General features: G+C 48.4%; 3 protein-coding genes across 6 annotated transcripts; 1 reads left to right on the forward strand and 2 right to left on the reverse strand.

Moving 5' to 3' along the window:
- Positions 1-408: 408 nt before the first annotated feature.
- Positions 409-10,282, reverse strand: LOC27207893 (SET domain-containing protein SmydA-8). Of its 2 annotated transcripts, none has more exons than XM_039296594.2 (2): positions 9,287-10,282; positions 409-1,011 (listed from the first exon to the last, which is right to left on the reverse strand). In XM_039296594.2, the coding sequence occupies exons 1-2, from the start codon at positions 10,193-10,195 to the stop codon at positions 574-576; spliced, it is 1,347 nt and encodes a 448-aa protein (XP_039152528.1). In that variant the 5' UTR covers positions 10,196-10,282; the 3' UTR covers positions 409-573. The 2 variants fall into 2 exon arrangements, with proteins under 2 accessions (XP_039152528.1, XP_016037795.1); XM_016183527.3 differs by lacking the exon at positions 9,287-10,282 and adding an exon at positions 2,072-3,207.
- A 510-nt stretch (positions 10,283-10,792) lies between these two features.
- On the reverse strand, positions 10,793-18,756 carry LOC27207174 (vinculin). 2 transcript variants are annotated; one of them, XM_039296588.2, is made up of 6 exons: positions 18,618-18,756; positions 16,764-16,915; positions 12,346-14,536; positions 12,154-12,284; positions 11,696-12,094; positions 10,793-11,563 (listed from the first exon to the last, which is right to left on the reverse strand). In XM_039296588.2, exons 2-6 carry the CDS (start codon positions 16,818-16,820, stop codon positions 11,456-11,458), a joined length of 2,886 nt encoding a protein of 961 aa, XP_039152522.1. In that variant the 5' UTR covers positions 16,821-16,915; positions 18,618-18,756; the 3' UTR covers positions 10,793-11,455. The 2 variants fall into 2 exon arrangements, with proteins under 2 accessions (XP_039152522.1, XP_039152523.1); XM_039296589.2 differs by lacking the exon at positions 18,618-18,756 and adding an exon at positions 16,641-16,673 and having other exon boundaries at positions 16,764-16,905.
- A 1,364-nt stretch (positions 18,757-20,120) lies between these two features.
- LOC6724933 (uncharacterized histidine-rich protein DDB_G0274557) lies at positions 20,121-21,422 on the forward strand. Of its 2 annotated transcripts, XM_016173319.3 has the most exons (3): positions 20,121-20,231; positions 20,301-20,368; positions 20,625-21,422. In XM_016173319.3, the coding sequence occupies exons 1-3, from the start codon at positions 20,214-20,216 to the stop codon at positions 21,028-21,030; spliced, it is 492 nt and encodes a 163-aa protein (XP_016037798.1). In that variant the 5' UTR covers positions 20,121-20,213; the 3' UTR covers positions 21,031-21,422. The 2 variants fall into 2 exon arrangements, with proteins under 2 accessions (XP_016037798.1, XP_002105970.1); XM_002105934.3 differs by having other exon boundaries at positions 20,199-20,368.
- The last annotated feature ends 115 nt before the right edge of the window (positions 21,423-21,537 follow it).

Raw genomic sequence — 21,537 nt, forward strand, 5'->3', positions numbered from 1 at the left:
AGTGGTAAGTAGCGTTGTGCTTGAAGCAATCTATTTTTTACCACATTAAATACCGAAGATACAGGCTCTAGAAATTCATACATGCCTCTTTAGATTACTGCAATCAGTTTTCAGCCATTAGTCCCAGAAATGCAATAGATAATCCATGTGCCGTAAATCACATGCCATATACATACTCCCCAGTCGAATTGGACCTCCTCAACACGACATTCCTTTCACATACTACAGTGCTTGCCAAGACGATCCCAAAGAAGCGAATGAGAGCCCAGAGAATCTACATCGTGGCAATTTTCAACTTGTTGGTCAATCGCAGGCCGGTGATCTTCGTGGCTAGTTGGCTATTCATATTTATTGTCAGGGCACAGAGGCGTTCCGCGGAAGGGGTCCACATGAAAAACGGATTGCAGATATAGTTCGAAAGGATTCGGTGTTTATTGGATTCTTAAGTGACTACGAATAAAATAGCAACAAAGGGCTCGGATGCGATTCACCAAACCCCGAAAAGTACGCATTCACAAAAGCACTCACTCATTCACACCTAAAAAAAAATGAAGTTTTGAAGCTGAATATGAATCACTGGATCTCCCCGGTGATCAGCTTCTTTAGGGTGCACTCTCCGGCTCCCAGCTTGTGGAGGATGGCCAACACTTCCTCGCGGTAGCGATCCATGTGGCCCATCTCCTCCGGAGTGTACTCCTCGTGGTCGAACCGCGTCATCCTCCAGATCACATTCAGCTTGGCCTCGATCAGGACGTAGTTCGAGGAGGGACAGAAGCGCGGACACAGCTCGTTGATGAAGTGGATCATGTCCTGGACACTGCACGAGTTGATCCGGTTGTTGATGGTGTTCAGCGCGAAGTCCTGGTACTTGGCCATCTTCGCGTGCGGGAACACGTTCTCGCAAGTGATGCACCTCCAGTCCGGCTGCAGTGTCCGAGTCTGGACGGGAATCACCAGGCCACGGCAGCCCTGTTCCCGGCAGAAAAGCGCCGACAAGTAGGTACCGTTTTCCTGCAAGGAGGCAATGGTCAGTGGATCGAAGGACTTGGGGGGAATCAGGGGATCGGGCGTGGAATCTCAAGTCAAAGATCCGGCGGGTTCACGTCCGCCTCTGTCCATTCACGGCGTACAGTTGGTTCCACTCCGAATCGAAATGGAAATCGAAATCAAAATTAACATTCTGTCTGTCATGCTCATGGAAATTTTGGGGGTGTGTGTTAGTGGGGGGAACTTTGGATACCCGCATTGAAGGCATATAGGCAAATAGGATCAATGGACTGATAATGTATGCCTCGGAGGTCTTGTTTTAAACGTGCGTTTAAGGTGTATATATAATGGCAAGTATGGAACTGTCTTACGACTGCAGGGCTGTGACTAAGATGTCTCAAACTCTCCCAACTCCCAACAAGTAATTGCGTTACTAAGCCCATCAGGGAGTCATTTTAGCAGGCAAAAGCGCGTGTGCCTGTTACCAAATTTTGCCCCCTTTGGCCATTTGGTGGCACACCCCTGGGCCCTGGTTGATGCAAATCATATAACTAATTTAATTAGGGAACGCATTTGTGTCAGGGGGCCTGGCCAGCGGCCACTGCCAACGCCAGAGGCCATTATTCAACTCATCCCAGAGCGGCGGAGAGCGGCCACATAAATAGATGTGGCCGGCCGGATATGTGGATCGCGTACGTACATACATATATGCCCATGCCACTCACATCCCTACCACACGCGCACTTTCACAGCGCCAGTGACATCGGCGTTGGCCAAGAAATGTGCCCGAAATTCAAGTGAAATGCTTTTCAAATTTCAATTATTGTTTCTTGTTTTGGGACAAATAGATGGCGATGGTCTCGATGCAGTTGGAGTTTCGGTATCTGCCGGATAGGGAGGAATCATAGCTTTCAAGTAGGTTCAGAAGAAGAGGATTGGTAGAAGATTTCTATTAACCATGAAGAAATTCAATCAGCCCAGAAATTACCATTGGCATAAGCTAAAGCTTGTGCTGAAGAAATGGGTCAAGGGAGCAGGAGGGAATACCCAGGGAGACCAGGATTCCCATTGGTACCGTACTCACAGTATTGTCGTGACACCGCACGCAGTCGCAGGCAAAGTGCTTGGTCATCTTGAGGAAGATATTCCGGGTGAGGTTGCCCCAGAGGATCTTGGTGTAGGTCGTGGTAATCTCGCCGCCCTTGGGAATATCGCGCGCAGCCCGAACCACCGCCAGTCGACCGTTTTCGAAGTAGTGACTAGCGTTCGGGGTGCACTCGTGGTTCATGATCGCCGTGAGCGGGAACAGACCGCGCAGTAGCGTCTCGTGGCCACCAGAGCGGCAGGGAGCCTCGAAGGCATTCGTATTGAGCACGCCCACGATCCGGAACAGCTGGTCCATGAACACCCGATCCGTGGTGGGGAAGTTCCGGAAGCATTGGGCCGCCTGGATGATCTCTCGCCGGTAAGCGCGCTCCGCATTCGCTTGCATGGCGTCCACCAGATGCCGCTGTTCCTTGCCCAAGTGGAAGACCCTCACTGCCGTGAGGATCCTCAGCGACATAGGATTCACCTGCTCCTGCTCCGCATCCACGTCCTTGGGCTGCCAGCGACGGAAGTGCTCGCACTCCGCCTGGTGTTCCTCGGAATCCGAACAGGTTTCGCATACGGGCAGGGTGCAGCGATGCCGGCAAAGGAATCCCGTTTGCGGCAGGGTCTCATGGCAGCAGATGCAGCTGCTCAGTTGGCCCTTTCTCGCCGTCGGCCCGGTGACCAGGGCTCGCTCCTGGAAGATCAGCTCGCCGGCGGCTATGTCTCTGGTGGCAAACACCCCGCGACCGGCCACCGGGGATGAGCTGATGGTCCAGTTGGGCTGCTCTTGGCGCAGATCCCCCAAATGGGCGTCTATCAGCTGGGCCAGCTGCTCAGGCGTGGTGTCGCGACAGGGGGCCATGTGGGCGCCCAGGGCGGCCAGAGTGGTGTCTCCTCCACCACCGCCTGGGCGAGGGGGCGGGCACTGGGCAGCAGTAGACATGGCGACTGCGGTGGGAGGTCGGTCGGAACTGCGGCGAACCAACGCGACGCGCGGCAACTCGGCGAGTGAAGATGTCTCCGCGCAGCTGGGCGGACTACGCGGGAATAGCAGCGATATAGTGGCGACAGCGACGACAGCAGCAACATGAGCAGCGGCAGCAGCAGCAGCAACACCCAGCACATCAGCAACAACAGCAACAACTGACTGCCGACAGTGGAAGCAACCCAGCAAAGCAGCGACGCTTATGACGTGGACACACCGACGCCCTCGGAGAGCATTAGACACAACTAAAAAAACACAAATTAGAGGCATCCACTAGGGAACGGGGGAAGGCGATAGGCGAAAGGGGCCGGTAGCTGAGGAACGGGCAAATGTGGGGCCAGGGGGACAACAGCGACAACAGTCAAATATGATTTTTTCCAAGGCACACGCACACTGAAAGCACACACTCGCCGCCAAGTTCCCATTTACGAAATCCAAAATAACATTTTCCCCGAAGGAAAGAACTTGAGCATTGTGTTCATTGTTTTGGTCAAAATTCGGGTTATTTTTAGGCAGCTTGATACAAAAGTTCAACACTTTTTGTGAGAAGCAGAAAAGTTTTGATTCCGCGATGAGCGGTTTCGGAACGTTTTCGAAGTCGGGAACGTGGAGCCACTTGGTGCGCCACCGGGAAATAGAGACATTTGGCTGGGACGACGCAAAGCGGATTTTGCTTTTGACTCTTATTCAATTTGTGCTTGAGCTGTTGTTGCCGTGTGGTTCTTGCTGCCGCTGCTGTGGTTGCTATTGTTGCGTTCAATTGGATTCGCCAGTGGGCGGCCATCGGGGGTGGACGATCGCGAGGGGCATAGTGAGAGGCACTGATGCAGCCATCAGCCATCAGCCATTCAGCCATCAAAGAACATTTCCCACTGTCAATTTGTTCGCCAAACACCTCAGTGTGGCTTCCACCCCACCCCCTTCACCGAAGTCTGCTTGCGGTTGGTTATGGACGCCATAAACTGAAGCGAAGCCATAGGAGCACCATCCACCCCTTCCCCATCTCATCCCCATGTCATCCCCATCTCATCCCCACCTTCCCATCGCTATCACCATCTCCATCCGATTTCAGTCGCCCTACGACAATCTGAACGGCTGGCAAAATTATTTGTGGAGATGCAGCGCTATTGATACCAAGCGCGTTTGTCTCCCACGCTGCTACACTGGCCAAAAATATGTGTACGACGTAATAGGCCTGTAAACCTGGGAGAGTGTTGAGTACAACAATCCTGGCTGGCAGTGCAACCCACTTTCTGCGGCTTTCACTACATATGGCAGTGCGTGTGGCCGGGACATAAATTAGGGCTTCGCTGGCCAACGAGTTGCGTGTTCCAGGGGCCAAGGGGTCGGAGACACCAGGCGGCAAAACGAGGTGAGCGTCGCAACACGTGACCTGGTGGGGAGCAGGACCAGTACCAGGACCATGACCAGGACCATGACCAGGATTGGGGTGGCTCCACTCCCAGCTGTTCACTTTCCGCCGCGAATGTCACGCACTGTCACATGTCACTAAGTGGAGTGAGTTCGTCCTGCCACGCCCATCCTCTGCGGTAATACGTAAATCAGTTCTAAAGCGTACGACCTCCGTTCTCTCTGCTCCTGCCACGCGCCGCCAGCAACTTATAGTTCGCCCACATTCCAAATCTATTTTCACTTTTACTCGCATTTTATTGGCCCAATCGAACGGAAGCTAGACTGAGCGGGGCATAAGGCGAATAGAACGCACTCGAATGCCAAATATCAAAAAGCGTGAATACCAACCAAAAAATTATAGGGTGCGTTTGGGCATTATCGACCACAAAAAATTATTTTTACCAAATGATCTAAAAAGTGTAATTGGTGAGGTTGTCAAATAAATTTCTCATGATTTTTAGTAAACAAAATATCAGAATTTTGCCCACAACTTTTGTAATAGTCGAACAAATGCGGAATGCCATACCTTGTTAAATTCGTAGCTTAATTTCCTTTCGAGTGGCATTCACAGCTCAAAATGTTTAAATTTTACCATTTTTCGAAAAAAACCGTGATGTAACCCCTTATAAAAAAGTGAAAATTTCGCAAAAAATTATTTTTACCAAAGGATCTAAAAAGTGAAATGGGTCGATTGGTGAGGTTGTCAGCTACAAAAAACAGTACGTTTCGTATCTGTGAGTCTTCATTTTGCGAAGTTACAACTAAAAAACCAATAAAAAAAAACCTGCATTTTGGCAAATAAATTTTTCATGATTTTTAGTAAACAAAATATAAGAATTTTGACCACAACTTTTGTAATAGTCGATCAAATGCGGAATGCCATACCTTGTTAAATTCGTAGCTTAATTTCCTTTCGAGTGGCATTCACAGCTGAAAATTTTTAAATTTTACCATTTTTCGAAAAAAATCGTGACCCCTTATAAAAAAGTGAAAATTTCGCAAAAAATTATTTTTACCAAATGATCTAAAAAGTGAAATGGGTCGATTGGTGAGGTTGTCAGCTACAAAAAACAGTACGTTTCGTATCTGTGCCTCTTCATTTTGATAAGTTATAACTAAAAAACCACAAAAACATTATGTCTACTAAGTAAAGTTAACTCTGATTCCCTAGTTGGTTTTCAGTAGACACCCGCTACTGATTATCATCGCCTGGTATCTAAAATCGAAAAATCCACAAATTTTGGACAAAACTGCGCATATTGTTAACAAAATTGAGAGATTTTTCGGTTTAAACTACCAGGCGAACTGGAATTCCAGGAGGTGACCAACTATTAATTGGTTTTCAGTAGACACCAGCTACTGATTATCATCGCCTGGTATCTAAAATCGAAAAATCCACAAATTTTGGACAAAACTGCGCATATTGTTAACAAAATTGAGAGATTTTTCGGTTTAAACTACCAGGCGAACTGGAATTCCAGGAGGTGACCAACTATTAATTGGTTTTCAGTAGACACCAGCTACTGATTATAATCGCCTGGTATCTAAAATCGAAAAATCCACAAATTTTCGACAAAAATGCGCATTTTGTTAACAAAATTGAGAGATTTTTCGGTTTAAATTACCAGGCGAACTGGAATTCCAGGAGGTGACCAACTATTAATTGGTTTTCAGTAGACACCAGCTACTGATTATAATCGCCTGGTATCTAAAATCGAAAAATCCACAAATTTTGGACAAAACTGCGCATATTGTTAACAAAATTGAGAGATTTTTCGGTTTAAACTACCAGGCGAACTGGAATTCCAGGAGGTGACCAACGATAAGTTGGTTTTCAGTAGACACCCGCTACTGATTATCATCGCCTGGTAACAAAAATCGAAAAATCCACAAATTTTCGACAAAAATGCGCATTTTGTAAGCCAAATTGAGAGATTTTTCGGTTTAAACTACCAGGCGAACTGGAATTCCAGGAGGGGACCAACGATAAGTTGGTTTTCAGTAGACACCAGCTACTGATTATCATCGCCTGGTATCAAAAATCGAAAAATCCACAAATTTTCGACAAAAATGCGCATTTTGTAAGCCAAATTGAGAGATTTTTCGGTTTAAACTACCAGGCGAACTGGAATTCCAGGAGGTGACCAACGATAAGTTGGTTTTCAGTAGACACCCGCTACTGATTATCATCGCCTGGTAACAAAAATCGAAAAATCCACAAATTTTCGACAAAAATGCGCATTTTGTAAGCCAAATTGAGAGATTTTTCGGTTTAAACTACCAGGCGAACTGGAATTCCAGGAGGGGACCAACGATAAGTTGGTTTTCAGTAGACACCAGCTACTGATTATCATCGCCTGGTATCAAAAATCGAAAAATCCACAAATTTTCGACAAAAATGCGCATTTTGTAAGCCAAATTGAGAGATTTTTCGGTTTAAACTACCAGGCGAACTGGAATTCCAGGAGGTGACCAACGATAAGTTGGTTTTCAGTAGACACCCGCTACTGATTATCATCGCCTGGTAACAAAAATCGAAAAATCCACAAATTTTCGACAAAAATGCGCATTTTGTAAGCCAAATTGAGAGATTTTTCGGTTTAAACTACCAGGCGAACTGGAATTCCAGGAGGGGACCAACGATAAGTTGGTTTTCAGTAGACACCCGCTACTGATTATCATCGCCTGGTAACAAAAATCGAAAAATCCACAAATTTTCGACAAAAATGCGCATTTTGTAAGCCAAATTGAGAGATTTTTCGGTTTAAACTACCAGGCGAACTGGAATTCCAGGAGGGGACCAACGATAAGTTGGTTTTCAGTAGACACCAGCTACTGATTATCATCGCCTGGTATCAAAAATCGAAAAATCCACAAATTTTCGACAAAAATGCGCATTTTGTAAGCCAAATTGAGAGATTTTTCGGTTTAAACTACCAGGCGAACTGGAATTCCAGGAGGTGACCAACGATAAGTTGGTTTTCAGTAGACACCCGCTACTGATTATCATCGCCTGGTAACAAAAATCGAAAAATCCACAAATTTTCGACAAAAATGCGCATTTTGTAAGCCAAATTGAGAGATTTTTCGGTTTAAGCTACCAGGCGAACTGGAATTCCAGGAGGGGACCAACGATAAGTTGGTTTTCAGTAGACACCCGCTACTGATTATCATCGCCTGGTAACAAAAATCGAAAAATCCACAAATTTTCGACAAAAATGCGCATTTTGTAAGCCAAATTGAGAGATTTTTCGGTTTAAACTACCAGGCGAACTGGAATTCCAGGAGGTGACCAACTATTAATTGGTTTTCAGTAGACACCAGCTACTGATTATCATCGCCTGGTAACAAAAATCGAAAAATCCACAAATTTTCGACAAAAATGCGCATTTTGTAAGCCAAATTGAGAGATTTTTCGGTTTAAACTACCAGGCGAACTGGAATTCCAGGAGGGGACCAACGATAAGTTGGTTTTCAGTAGACACCAGCTACTGATTATCATCGCCTGGTATCAAAAATCGAAAAATCCACAAATTTTGCACAAAAATGCGCATTTTGTAAGCAAAATTGAGAGATTTTTCGGTTTAAACTACCAGGCGAACTGGATTTCCAGGAGGTGACCAACGATAAGATTTTGCGAAGTTACAACTAAAAAACCACAAAAGCGAACAGGAATTCCAGAAGATGACCTTTCTTCCTCTTTCTCAATAATAGTGATTGATAATTCAATCACTGCTTTTGTGACTTAGTGCCAAGAGCAGAAGTGAATAGACAACCTTTTTCCCCAAATAGAAAGGGTAGGCGGAACGAAGTTCTCGGCAAATTTCAAATGATTCTTTATCGTTAGGCCGTTGGCTGGGTATTCCGTTTAAGTTTTAAAGAATTTGTGCTAAAATTTTATATTTAAAGGCGCACAGAGTGAGCGAATACAAAAGGAAAACCTAGTGTTTTAGTGGATTGACGTGCGACTGGGTCAAAGGGGTATTGAAGAGAAGAGAGGCAATAGGCTGTTTTGACGCGCTGTACGATCTTTGACAGTATCCGAATTTGAATAAATAAGTAATTCAGTGTGGGCTATGCGGTATGTGTGGGTACTTGAACTAGTTGGGGCGCCTCCATTATGTCAGTATTGGCAGACTGCCCGAATCGTATCATACAATAAAATATACCGACTACTACATTGTGGGCAAACAGTTTAGTTGGTTATTGCCCCCAGTGCGATAGCCAGCAAGATGTCATTCAAAGAAGATAGTTATTGTAATGGTATCGAAATATTTGTGTGTGGGAACATGCATCTTATTTGTTTCGTTCATCAGTAAGTTATCTTGATTACTCGTCTGTGAGCTTTTCTTGACAACAAAAGCAGTACTCACTGAAGGCAGATCCTCTATGTGGACACGTTTTGGGATCATCTTGTGCTTTCGCTTTCGGCCAGCTGCCTTGACTTAATCATTTACTTAATCGCATTGACATATTGCTCATCGGATGTTTCTCTCGCGCTCACACTTGCATTCCCCATGGGCGTCTAACTAGGGGCTTTCTACCTAGCAGCAAAGCATTTAGATAAGCTACATAATATTGTAACATCAAATGACTTCCTAGAAATCACTGAGTTCAAATCTGCTGAGAATCTTAAATGTCTGTGTCGAAAGTCCCCTTCTCGTATGCCCCTGTGATGACATTTTTCGGCCCTACCGACTGAGCTATTTCGGTGGCACTTCTCAGCAATAGCGACACTCCCGCTCCCTGTGGCCCGCTTGCGATGCAGTGCCTCGTCCAAATGGAAAATCAGCTTACAAGTGAACTCACCGTGGGATCTTGGCATCGAACGCACTTGCAGATGAAGTGTTTAGTCATTCCGAGGAATATTTTTCTAGCCAGCGTGGACCAAAGTAACTTGGCGTACGACATGGTGATCTCGGCTCCAGCTGGAATCCGTTCAGTGGCGCACACCACAATGGTTTCTCCGTTTTCGAAGTGGTGCGCAGCATTTGGGGTGCACTGGTGGTTCAAGAGTCCAGCCAAAGGGAACAGCGCGCGCACCAACACCTCGTGGCCATCCACATTGCTTCGGCTTTCGAAGGCGTTGGTGTTGAAGGCGCAGATGGTGCGATAGAAGTAGTCCAACATGTCCTGCTCCCGCGGAAAGTGCTCAAAGCAATCGGCAGCCCGCTGGACCTCCTGCATATAGTACCGATCCATATTGGCCTGCATGGCATACAGCAACTTTCGGCTGGCTTCGTCCAGAAAGAAGCATCGCACAACACTAAGAATCCTGAGGGCGCGCGGTTCGATTCTCTGGCTCTCCAGAGGCTTCCACTTGCGAAAGAGCTTGCACTCTAGATCGTGACGCGTGGAGTCCCGGCACTCCGAGCAAACTGGTAATCCGCATCCGGCTGGGCAGAGGGCTGCCGAGTCCGTGGAGCCCGGAATCAGGCGATAGCAGAGGGTGCAAGTGCGCAGATTCGTGGACCGATGAGCTGTTGGACCCACCAGCAGCGTGTGCTCACGGAAGAGCTCCTCGCCAGCGGCTATTTCTCTGGTGGCAAAGATGCCCCTACCGGAAATGGGTGAGTCAGCCACCCGCCAAGAGGGCTCCTGCGGTCGCAGGTCACCCAGGTGGATGTTTATCAGCTCGGCTAATTCCTGCGTGGACGCACTGATGGTCATTTGATTCGAGGATCTCGGTTCCTCTGGAACAGGTGTGCTAGTGGACATATCGGCTGCAGTAAGGGCAACTCTCTCTTGATTCCGTCGATAACCGAAACGCTACTGACCGCTGCCGCATCGGAAACTCTCTGATCGTGCGAGTTTTCTCGCTTTTCTCGGAGTGACAGCTAATTATAGTCTGGTGGCTCTCGGATTTCCCGACTGCTCGCTGGACAGGCACAGCTGGCGGATATGCTGCCGTCGGAAAATAAACACTAGCCTTTTATTGGAATTGTTGTTAACCCACTGAGGGCATTGCTCAAACATTTATATGTACTTTTAAGCAATTAATAAACATATACATATAAACTGATTTATTTTTGCGTGTGCTGAATTTTAGCCTTAACTTTTCTCAACGCGTAATATTTGTGGTAAGCAACACTGCGTATGATTAATGTACTTGCAGCAACTACGTATACGTAATATTTTTACTTCCTGCAGGCGCGATTTGTTGTTCCACGCCAACATGGCGAATACGGATTGTGGGGCAGTGCCTCACAGAAGAGGAGCAATCATAGCATACTTTCAGGCGCAAGCGTAAATGCTAAGCGAAAGGAAGTCAAGTGGGTCACAGTCCAGTCCAGTCCACCAAATAAACACTCCAAGTTCAGTTTTATTTTATTATATATTGAACATGACACACATCGTTTTGGGTTAAAACTTGGGCTTCGCGCATCCGTCGCTGTTTTAGTGAGTTAGATTTCGAACATAAACTGGACTCTGAAACGCAAACAAGGGCTTCGATAAATGCTTCTGTTAGTACACTACAAATACGATGGAGGGGCGATTCTAGTTTCCTTGGAGCGCAAGCCCATTGCAAATGGTCTCTTATTATATACGTTGCATTCGCTTAAATCTGACTGCTTTATGTACATATTGCTTTCCTGTTCCTCTCTCTTTTCCGTGGCTTTCGCTTTGCTTTATTGCACGCTTAATAATTAATGTGTTTATTAAAATTATCGAAACAAAATCAGCATAGGATCGGGTGGGGTAAGGAATATGGGTTGAGGAAGGGGCACGGGGGCGGGGACGGGGACATGAGCACAAGTTCTTGGAGCACATAATAAATAGTTGCAGGCACTTACATAACTGGCGGTCAGATGGAACCGATTAGGGATTAACATTTAAAATAGAAATCATTAAGATTAGTGTTTAGCTTTGTATGTTACACAAGGCACGCGGCTGGCGGCATTCGGTCAGGTGGGTTGAGGGCGGTGGGCAGATGGTCAGGTGCCTTGCTCCAGCTTCCCCGTAGGCACTGACAATCGCCTAGTACTGGTACCACGGCTGTCGGCGCACCCACTGCAAACGATTGCTGGTTTGATCCGACCGGATCTTGATGCTGGCTCCCTCGGCGGCGCGCACCGTCTCCTTCACCTGGAATCGCACATTGAAAGAGAGGAGTTAGCAATGAAAAGGAACTGGTAAAGGTTCAGCCCAGAAGCTCAAGGAATGGCGACTCCTTCCTGTGAATTAGGCTAGACAATTACTAAGCACTTTGAGACTTACGCTCTGCATCAGGTTCTGGGCATTGCCCACGAGCATCTCGGTGGCCTCGCGATCCTCGTCGGATCCCTGGGCGCCCAGCATCGTGGCCTTCACGGTGGACAGGATTTTCAGCTGGGTGCCGATGGTTGGGATGCGTTCGCAGACCTGGAGCAGGTTGGTGCGGATGCGGCGATCAGTGCACTGGCGGGCCAACTCCTTGGCCAATCGGGTCACGTCCTCGGAGGCCTCGGCAATCTTCTTGGCGGTGGCGATCAGCTCCCGCTTGCTGCCCCTCGAGTCGGACAGCACTAGCTCGCTGAGGCGGGCCATCAGGATGGCCATGCGCTTGGCGGCCGCAATGATCTCGTTGTCCTTGGACGACCACTGGCGCACCTCCTGGTGCAAGCCACGGGCGGCGATCTACGGGCAAAAAGCGGATTAGTAGCCAATCTAACGGTCCAAGTGGCAGTTTTACTCACCAAGATGGGCTGATTGGCATGTGGCATCGTGCGGAAGACGCCCTCGTCCTCATCATCCGTTTCCGGAGGTGGCGGACGCACTGGCGCCAATCCTTCCCTTGGCAGTGGTGGGCGTGGAGGCGCACGCTCGGCTGGCAAAGACATTAAACAGTTAACACATACTTTGGGATAGATGTGGACGTTAATGCTTACCATTCTGGTTGGAAAGATGCAGGGCGCTCAGCTCGGGAATGGGTGGCGGCAGGGAAGTGGGAAGTGGTGGTGGCTGCGGTGGCGCAATAGCGTCTCGCACCTCACGCACATCGCCAAGGAGCCGCTGGAAGGAGTTCTTCCAAGCGGCCGCTGCTGCCGGATCGGCAATGTTTGTGGCCACCAGTTTGGCGTCGCCAACCATGGCTGGCAGCGAACGCTCCAACCGGTTGGCGGCGGCATTTAAGCGCTCCGTGAAGACCGGATCCTCAGAGTTATCCGCCTCCTGTTTGGCTACCAACAAGACCCTATTGATCAGGCGGGCAATGTTCGAGGTGTTGTCCACCATCTTCTGCGGCTGGCGGGCATGGATAGCATCCTCACAGAGCTTGGCGTAAACCTGCATGTGCTCCTCGGATGTTTTAATGAAGTCCGCCGGGTCCGTGGCCTGGTCGCAGAGGGTGCGCATGCGCAGCACGGTATCCGCGTACTGCTGCTTCAGGTTCTGCAGATGCTCGTCCGCGGCCTTGCTACCCGGATAGTTCATTCGGATGCGACCAGCGCTGATTAGCTGGGGTGTGAGGGAGTCCACCTGGGCGGCGGAAGAGAGCAGAATCTCGGCGATCTTCTTGTTGCCGCAGGCTCCACCGGCGGCCACCATTCTGGAGGTCTTCGAGGCGCGATCGCTGAAGGCCTGCAGGTTGTTGGACTTCTGGTTGAAGTTCTGCTCCCGTCCGGGTGTTCCCTCTGGCTGGAGCACCGCCTCCGTAAACTGTTTCAGCGGGGTGCTCACGTCCATGAAGTCCTGCACAATGCGATTGACCAGGGCGTTCTGGATGGCCGCCTTCAGCTCGTAGAGCTTCTGGGTGAGCTGCTTGGCGGCCTGCTTGGCCGCCGGGCCGGATCCGGCTGCCTGGCGTTTGAGGCGCTCCACTTCGTCACACAGCTGCTGGATTTCGGCCTTCTGGTGGCCGGGGCAGCCCTCGGCTACCTTGCGGCCCTCCTCAACAATCAGGTTAATAGCCCGCTCTCCGAGGCCACCATCGTTGATTTCCGGGTGCTGCAGCCACTTCACCGCCTGCTCCAATCGACCCTGGATGGTGTGGGCCGTCTGCTGAACTCCAGCCTTGTCCACGCCGAGCACCGCCTGGTGCACCAGGGATTTGAGCTCTCCCATGCGATCGCGGATGCCCCTGACCAGGGACTCCGCCTGGGGACTCTGGCCCTTGCCCTCCTGGCGCAGCTCGCACAAGGTGTTCGCCATAGCCGTCACCTCATCAGCCAGCTTGCGGATGGGATAAGAGTCCTGGGGCAGACAGCGCTCTGAGATCTCCGTGGCATTGTCGATTACTTGGCGCAGAGCCTTCTCGCCCACGCCGCCTCGCAAGGCATAGGGATTCGATAGCCACTCGTTGGCCTGCTCCATTTTGTTGGAAATGGCATTGGAGAGCTTCTTCAGCACAGTGAGGTTGTCCAGTTCGCTGGTGTCCTCATCGTAGGTAGTCAGCTGCAGCACGCGGATGATCTCCTGCAGCTCGTCGCTCATCCTGGCGGCCAGGTAGTTCCTGTTCTCAGCCGCTTCCTCAGCACCGCGGCCCTGCTGCTCCACAATGTGGATGTAGACCTTCATGCTGCAGATGAGGATTGGGGCCAGGGTCTTCACTTGCTCCAAGCACCGCACCAATATCTCGCTGTGCACCTGGTGGGTCAGCTCCTTCTCGCGGGCGCCCACCTCCCGGTGCACCTTGCTCAGACAGGGCGAGAGGTCCTTGAGGAACTGCACCAGCTGTTCCATGGTGTTTATCACCTCCGCCACGGCCAAGTAGTCCAGTACCCTCTTGCACTCCTGGATGATCTTCCGCACCTCACTCTCGTCGAAGCAGAGCAGCAGCGAGGAGGTGCCCTGCAGAATGCCGCGGCTCCCCTCGATTAGCTTCTTGCGCGCCGGACCCGAGTACGGGTCGGAGCGGAGCATATCGGACGCCTCCTCCAGCAGCTGCGAGGCACCCTCCACGCGGTGCAATGCCGAGGGCATGTCCTGGCGCAGGATCTTGTCGTCGGAGCTGTTGATCGTATCGCGGCCCACCTTCACGAGGTTGGCCACTGCCGCCGACACCACCTGCACCGGTCGACTGAGGTCCGGCATCGCGTTGCCATCCTCGGCCTCCTCGTGCAGGATCACCAGACGAGATACCTGCCGGTCACGGGGAAAAGTGCAGTCGTTAGTACAGGATTTTATATATATGTATGTATATCTAGAAGCTATTCGTTCGTGGAGCTTGAAATGCATTGGGGCATGTATGGTGTCCGACAAGTCAGATGTTGGAATCGGCCTCCCTTGAATATAAGCATAATCTACCCTTCGCAGAAATTCCCCAGCTTGTATTATTGCGATAAAATAATTTGTGTTTGAATTGACAATCTTTTTGCACATCCGATTCGTCAATTGTGGGCTTTTGAATTAGAGACCAAACAATTGGATATCTGTAATATGTGATTACTTCATCCCCGTTCAAGCGCGATGATTGATCAATCAATTCCAATAGAGTTGTTTATGGCAGCAAAACTGTTAATGATCTTGCTTCGTGATCGCTCGGCGGCAGGCCCACTTGGACTTATCGTCGGTCCAACGGCTTCGCGCTCCATTCATTCATCGATTTGGGGAGCTGGTGGAGAGCGCTAGAGATGAAAACGGGCGTGGGCGGCGCCATGGAACGCCACATGGTGCATGGCATTTGGACTTGACATCAGCACCTGCTCAAGGTGTTTTTGGCCATGGCCATTTGCCTATTTATAGGCAATGAGCAGTGCGCAGCGTCCGCCGACGCTAATCTCCACTGAGCCCCACTAAACCGAAACTAAATCGAAGCGCGGCTAAGTCGAAGACTTAAGACCTGAGACTTAACTGGTGTAAGCTGGCGGATTACGTGGTTAGCCACTGCACGTCAGGGGGGCACATTCCTGCTCCAGGCCCCGCGTTGGGCGCCACTTTTGCAATTAGCAGCAATTGGCCTAGTTGATTAATTAATTATGCAATTAAGCTCCTAGTCGCTAGTTGGAAAGCCCCTCGCTGCTCATCCAACGACTAATTATATGGACAGAGACATGTGTGCCCGACTTATGTATCCATGCGCTGATTGATGTGCTGAATGATCGTTTTTAATTCATTAGTTTGCAAGCAGCACCCACCACACTCAATCCGCCCCACGGCGGATGACTAATGCACTGGGTTTGCTTTTTGGCACAGATTTCAGACCAAAATCCTCACTTATCCGCGTCGCTACAGATGTGCTAGGTACACCTACAACTCCCACACCTTCGGTCCTCACCTCCTAAAGCATGTAGCCTATAGCCTATAGCCTTTGCTTTTGCTCTGCCTTTGCTTCGCCATGATTTCATTTTCATGGCTTGTCCGTCGTAAATGTTTTTATTTTGGTTGTTTCCTCTCGCTGACGCCGAATGTTGTTGCCGCCGTTGTTGGATTTTACTAAACGTATTTTATGCTGCTATTTTTGGAACTCGGCCAAAAGGCACCCCCATCCCCGATGTCCCGATGCCCCGAACGCCACTTATTTGTTTTCTTTGCTCCGCCTGATTTTTCATTTTCATTTGTTGCGTTATTAAATTAAAATTCTGCCTGTCCTCAGAAGCTCAGGTTGGCGCTGGCCTCTGATCAACATTTATTCTTATTATTTCCACCTCATTTATTTTTAGACCCGTTAAGTAACGTTAGAAAACAAAACAACGAAGACGCTGATCGCTGATCGCCAATCGCAAATCACCTCCGCTCCGCGCGTTTGTTTCATCGCCTCATGATGGAAGCACACATGAATAGATGGATATATATTGAGGGGGCGATCGGATCGGAAAGGGCGGCGGGAACTGTGGCATAAATCTATATATAATATATGGCAGAACACCCAACACATGCCACACGTATGCAGTTGGGGGAATCAGGTGCAAATGGCAACTATAGCTAACGATAGGTGATCGATCAGTGAGTTGCGGTGGGGAAAGCGGAAAAGTGGAAAGTGGAGTCAGTGGTGCGCAGTCACAACTACCACGCACACATACACTGGGAAAAGTGGACGAGCTTTCCAAACAAGGCATAGTTAACTGGACGGGTTGGTCTTTTATGCACTTAAAACACATTTTGTGAAATACTTTAATTTACTTTAGAACAATACATCTATTAAAATACCGAGTTCACTAGTCAAGCTTAACTTTCAGAGTTGCTTTTCCCAGTGCAGTGCAGGCATGTCCTTCTAACCAGCGTCTAAATAACCATGGAACGTTACCTTCTTGGGCGCCAATTTGCTTACTAGTTATAGCTATGCGGACGAGAGATTTGCTTGAAACGGAAGTTTAGCCCTCAGACCCAAAACCCAAAGGAGTGGACCCCGTGCGTGGGCGATGCTTACCTGTAGGGCAACAGGATCTAGAATGCTCTCGATGGTTTTTGTGTGAAAGACGGGCATTTTAGCTGCGCTTTTCGTCTGCTTCCTGTTTTCAGTTTGGTTGTCTCAGAGTTTCTGGTTCCTCTCTCTTTCTCGTGGGCCAGATTTGTAGTGAGCTGAAAGAACGAAAGAAATGTAAATGAACCAGATGAAGCACGAAGTGGGACAAGCATCTCGGGGGTTATCTCTCCGAATTCCACCTGAACTGTCAGATAAGAGTAAGTAAGGCACGCCGTGGCGTTCTAGTTTCTTGCGAAAGTAACCATATCTCGCTCGCCTTTCGTCATGGCATGCGTTTAGTGATATGTTTCAAAAACAAATTGTGAGCAATCATGGATTCTTCCAAGCACAACAAACTCCAATTGACTGGCACGCCATGTTCGAGCTGTGCTGCAAGTCAACGAAGATGTGAAAACTACAGCATGTAAATCAATTGATCAGCGCATAACAATTGGCCTTGTGCCCAATTCAAGTTCCCAACTATTGATGTAAACAATCAATTTAACTGGCCTGTTCAAAAGTGCGCAAGGACCTTAAAAGACCCCTCCCAAAAAGTCGTTTCCTGCGTTAGATGTTAAGGTAAGTTCCCAAGGGTCTGGGTATTTCGCCTGAAGTTTTCTTTTTCTGCTTTTCGCATATGTTTTGTTGATTCAGTTCTGTTCTGTTGATTCAGTTTTTGTTGGGGCTTTCGCTTTAATAACGATGACGCATCTCGTGAGGTCACTCGCCAGACTTTTGGGGGATGTCGATATTGGGTATCGGATTGGAAATGGAACTGCTACAGTGACGCACTAACTGGCCAGGGTGCGGACCGTAATTGGCCATGATTTACGACAAAAGGTGGCAAACGGGGGAGATGGTGGAAAATTGTGGTAAATGGTAAAAGCGGAAAATGCGAAAGCGAAACTCGCGCCAAAGACATTGAAAATACGACTTCCTCTAGAGGGGAGCAGACTATCTGCTGCGTGGGAGGGTCCAATTTTGGGTTGGGGTTCGGAGTGGGGCTGCGGCTGGTCTCCCCTCTCATTCGCCCTCCAGCCAGTGGGAACACAGAGTATTTCTGGACTTTCAAACCTGCACACAGTGCACACACACTCTCTGCCAGATGAATATCTAAATATACAAGTCTAAATATACAGGAATAGTTGTGATGTACGTCCGCCACTTATGGAATTTTGCTTTCGATTGATTTTCGCCATTCTCAACGCCCGGTTTGAAAATTCGAGATGTGGGCTGGGGTTTATTGACTTGGCGGTTCGTGGCCATTTATGGCTAACAAATTCCAGCCAATGTTGCAGCAACACACACACACTTCCAATCAGACAGGTTGATCGGCGCAGCTTCTTATCAGAAGCTCTAGAAGTGCGCTACCCAGTACTCCAATGGGATTACGGATATGGATCGCAGATTCTGTTCCCAGGCAAACTGCTCCCGATTGGGATAATGATCTGAGCCCACACACTCTCACACAGAATACACTCAAACAAAATCGAAGTCTCGAAAAATCAGCAAGTGGGTCTCCCGAACGTGATCTCTCTTTGAAGTGGAATCGCTTTGTTGTTGCACATTACTTCACTGCTTCTTTTTCGGCTTTGTCACTGGGAATTTATTAATCACGACACCACTACTCTAGCAGCAGCAGCAACAATTGGTTCACACACAAACGCACCACAACAAAAACATAAAAGAAATGCAAATAAGTAGAGGGAATAATAAACTAAATGTAGCAAAACACTGCTGCTCATCACCAGCTTGTTGACGGATAATTCATCGGAATGGAATTACTGCCTATATGTATGCCGATGCTTAGTTATTTACTTTGTCTGGCTCGATTTTGCTGCGCCCCAACTTTCTTGCCCGACTGTTCTTTCAATACTAAAAAAAGATTTCGATTGGGGGGCGCACACACACACGCTGGCGCACTCAGCCAGCCAGCCTGCGCACAGTGGGCGTCATGGGCCCAGATTCTGGCTCTTCTAACTGTGGAAGCTCAGCCGATTAACAGCTTTTTACCTCATTTTGTTTTAACAAACTTTGCTTATACATACATGCTGCCTTTTTATCTTGATTAGTTTCGAAGTTAAGAAATCGAATTAAACATCAAATTAGAAGAAACATGCGTCATTTCGACCACTGTTCGATGGTGACGCTATTATCGCTGTTCTCTATTCTTTTGCTCGCTCGCTCGCTTGCTCTTTCTGTTTCCCCCTTTCTTCGGCGCTGCTTCTTCTTGCCGCTGGGACTCTGACCGATGACAGCCAGCGATATCGATAGGCTTCGCATTCTATGAGTGATCGCATTTGAAATTGAATAGCAAACAAGCTAGGGATTCGCAATTAAATAACACCCGCAAATCTGGCAAATCGCCTGTACGATTGCATAATAGAAATATGCGCCATGTGCATGCGATCTATTTGTAACGTATTTCTCTATTTCTCGTGTTACGTGCCATGTACTCAAGTTAGCCGGGGAGTCGGGCGGGGGCTGAATAAATCCAGGGGCTGGGCGACCATGCAACATATCTTTGTGAGTATTAAACACACGCTGCACTCCTGCTATTTCCGTTGACTGAGTTTGGGTCTTCGGTGTGGGGCTTCGGCTCCTAGCTATTGAGTGCAGTTTTCCGTGCCTTCCGTCTGCGTGAGCTGCTGAAAAAAGGCATAGCTTTAGAAGAAGTTCACACACAGCCGAAACAAAACGGAAAAACAAAGAAAATAAACAATGGTAAAACCCATCAACGGGGACGGAGCTCTCATGCCCTGCAAATTGGGGGAAATCCGAAGTCAGGGGTCCCATTAATCCGGTGAATGGCTGCCGACCATCAAAGGTGGCTTCAGAAGATCCGAGCTGACGACTTTGGATCTTTTGATCTGATAGGTAAATGCAAAATGTAACTCTAATGTAACGCAAAAATTAGTAGCTAATACAGGTGCAGGCTCCATACTTTCGATATGGGCTTTTATATACTTAACATACACGCGTGATTTCTTCTTATTTTTAGCAGTGCAGATTCCACAATTTGGGGCTAGCCTCCGTTTCGGTGGGGAGTAGTCCTCCCCAAGCTGAAACCACCCACAATCCATGACATGATGATCGCTGCCATCCGAAATGAATGGAAATTGCAGGTTTTACACTGAGCACCTAACTCCGCTAGTTCGCGGCGCGTGCGCAGGCGCTCCACCAAGTGTGGCTCCACCAAAGCAGAGCGAGGCCCATGGCTCTGCCCATATCGTTGGTGGTGGACTGCGTCACGGAAGCGAAGAAGCCGCCAACTGGCGTCGGGGTTTTCGTATTTCACCGCATTCCGTGGGCCTGCGCCTGTATAAATAAAATGGTCGCAGTGGGGCAGCAATCAAAGCAGCCGCTTCGTCGGAGCCTTCAACACCTCAGCACCTGGGTCTCAAGCCAAGCGACATGGATAACCGCAGTTTGGTGAGTGGCGACCCGGTATTGCAACTACACAAGGATTACACCCGATATCCGTGGTCCCTCTATTCGCAGCTCCTGAGGCTCTCGATTGTGGTGGCGCTGGTGTTGCTGATCGTCTGCGTGCCGGAAACGGATGCGGGGTATGGATTATCATGGGGACTACTGGGCCAGATAGAGGATACATCGCGGCGCAGGGCCCTTAACTTAAAGCGTCATTCAGATTAACGAACAATTAACAGCTTGAAATCATAGAAAGCCAATAAGTCTCGCTAACATACTTTCAAGCGAACTTAGCTAAATTTTTTAACTTAAGCTATATTAATAATCTTCCAAACGAACAGTGTAACGAATCAAATAATGTATTAAGTTAAAAATGTATTTGCTATCCTTTTTCAGGGGCCACCAGAAGAAAAAGAAAATCGTGATCCACGTGCCCATTCACAAGAAAATCGAAAAGCACATACACACCGTGGTGAAACACGTGCACCACCACCACAAGCCACTCGTCCTGAAGGAGGAGAAGAAGGTGATCCACGAGGACCACCGACCCATCCAGATTCACCAGACCAAGGAACACATTCACCACCACGAAAAGCACGATCACCATGATCACCACGACCACCACGACCATCATGATCACCACGAGCACCACCACCCACTTCCGCCTCCGGTGGCGCCTCCAGTGCTGCCGGAACTCGAAGAGGAGGAGGAGCACATCCACCACCACCACAACTACGAGCACAGGGGCGGATTGCGGGATGACTTCATTGGCGGTGACGGGAGCAGCAGTGAGGAGCGCTGACTATGCAGCGCCCAAGCGGGGGCGCAGACTGACCGGATGTGGCAGACGTGGACCGATCGATCGGATCATCCCGGCTTCTTGTGATTCCCTAGATATGTACACACCCTTTTTGTTTGTTTTTTTTTCTAGCCTAATCTTGGTTTAAGTGTGAACGGAAATAAAGTTAAATCGGAGGAAGGACTTAGTTTTAGAGAAGTGTGAAGGGCAACCAAAGCCAAGGTTATTCATATTGGGTTTTTAGCCTTGCCATTATTCGATAAGTTAGGCTCTACGTAATGTTAGAAACGGGGTTTGGTAGTTTTAGCCGTTACAACATGTATGTTTCTGAATAAAATTGTACATTCGTGGAGATATAATTTACCATTAATAAATATATTTTATATTTCACTCAATTAATTGCTGTTAAAACTTATAAGAAGTTTACGAAAATTGAAGGTAATTTCCTAAGAAATTATTAAGTTAAAAAATGTAATTAAAGGTAATGTCAACAAGTGTGTAAAATAAAGA

This window comes from Drosophila simulans, chromosome X (assembly GCF_016746395.2).
Source record: "Drosophila simulans strain w501 chromosome X, Prin_Dsim_3.1, whole genome shotgun sequence".
Taxonomy (NCBI): Eukaryota; Metazoa; Arthropoda; class Insecta; order Diptera; family Drosophilidae; genus Drosophila; species Drosophila simulans.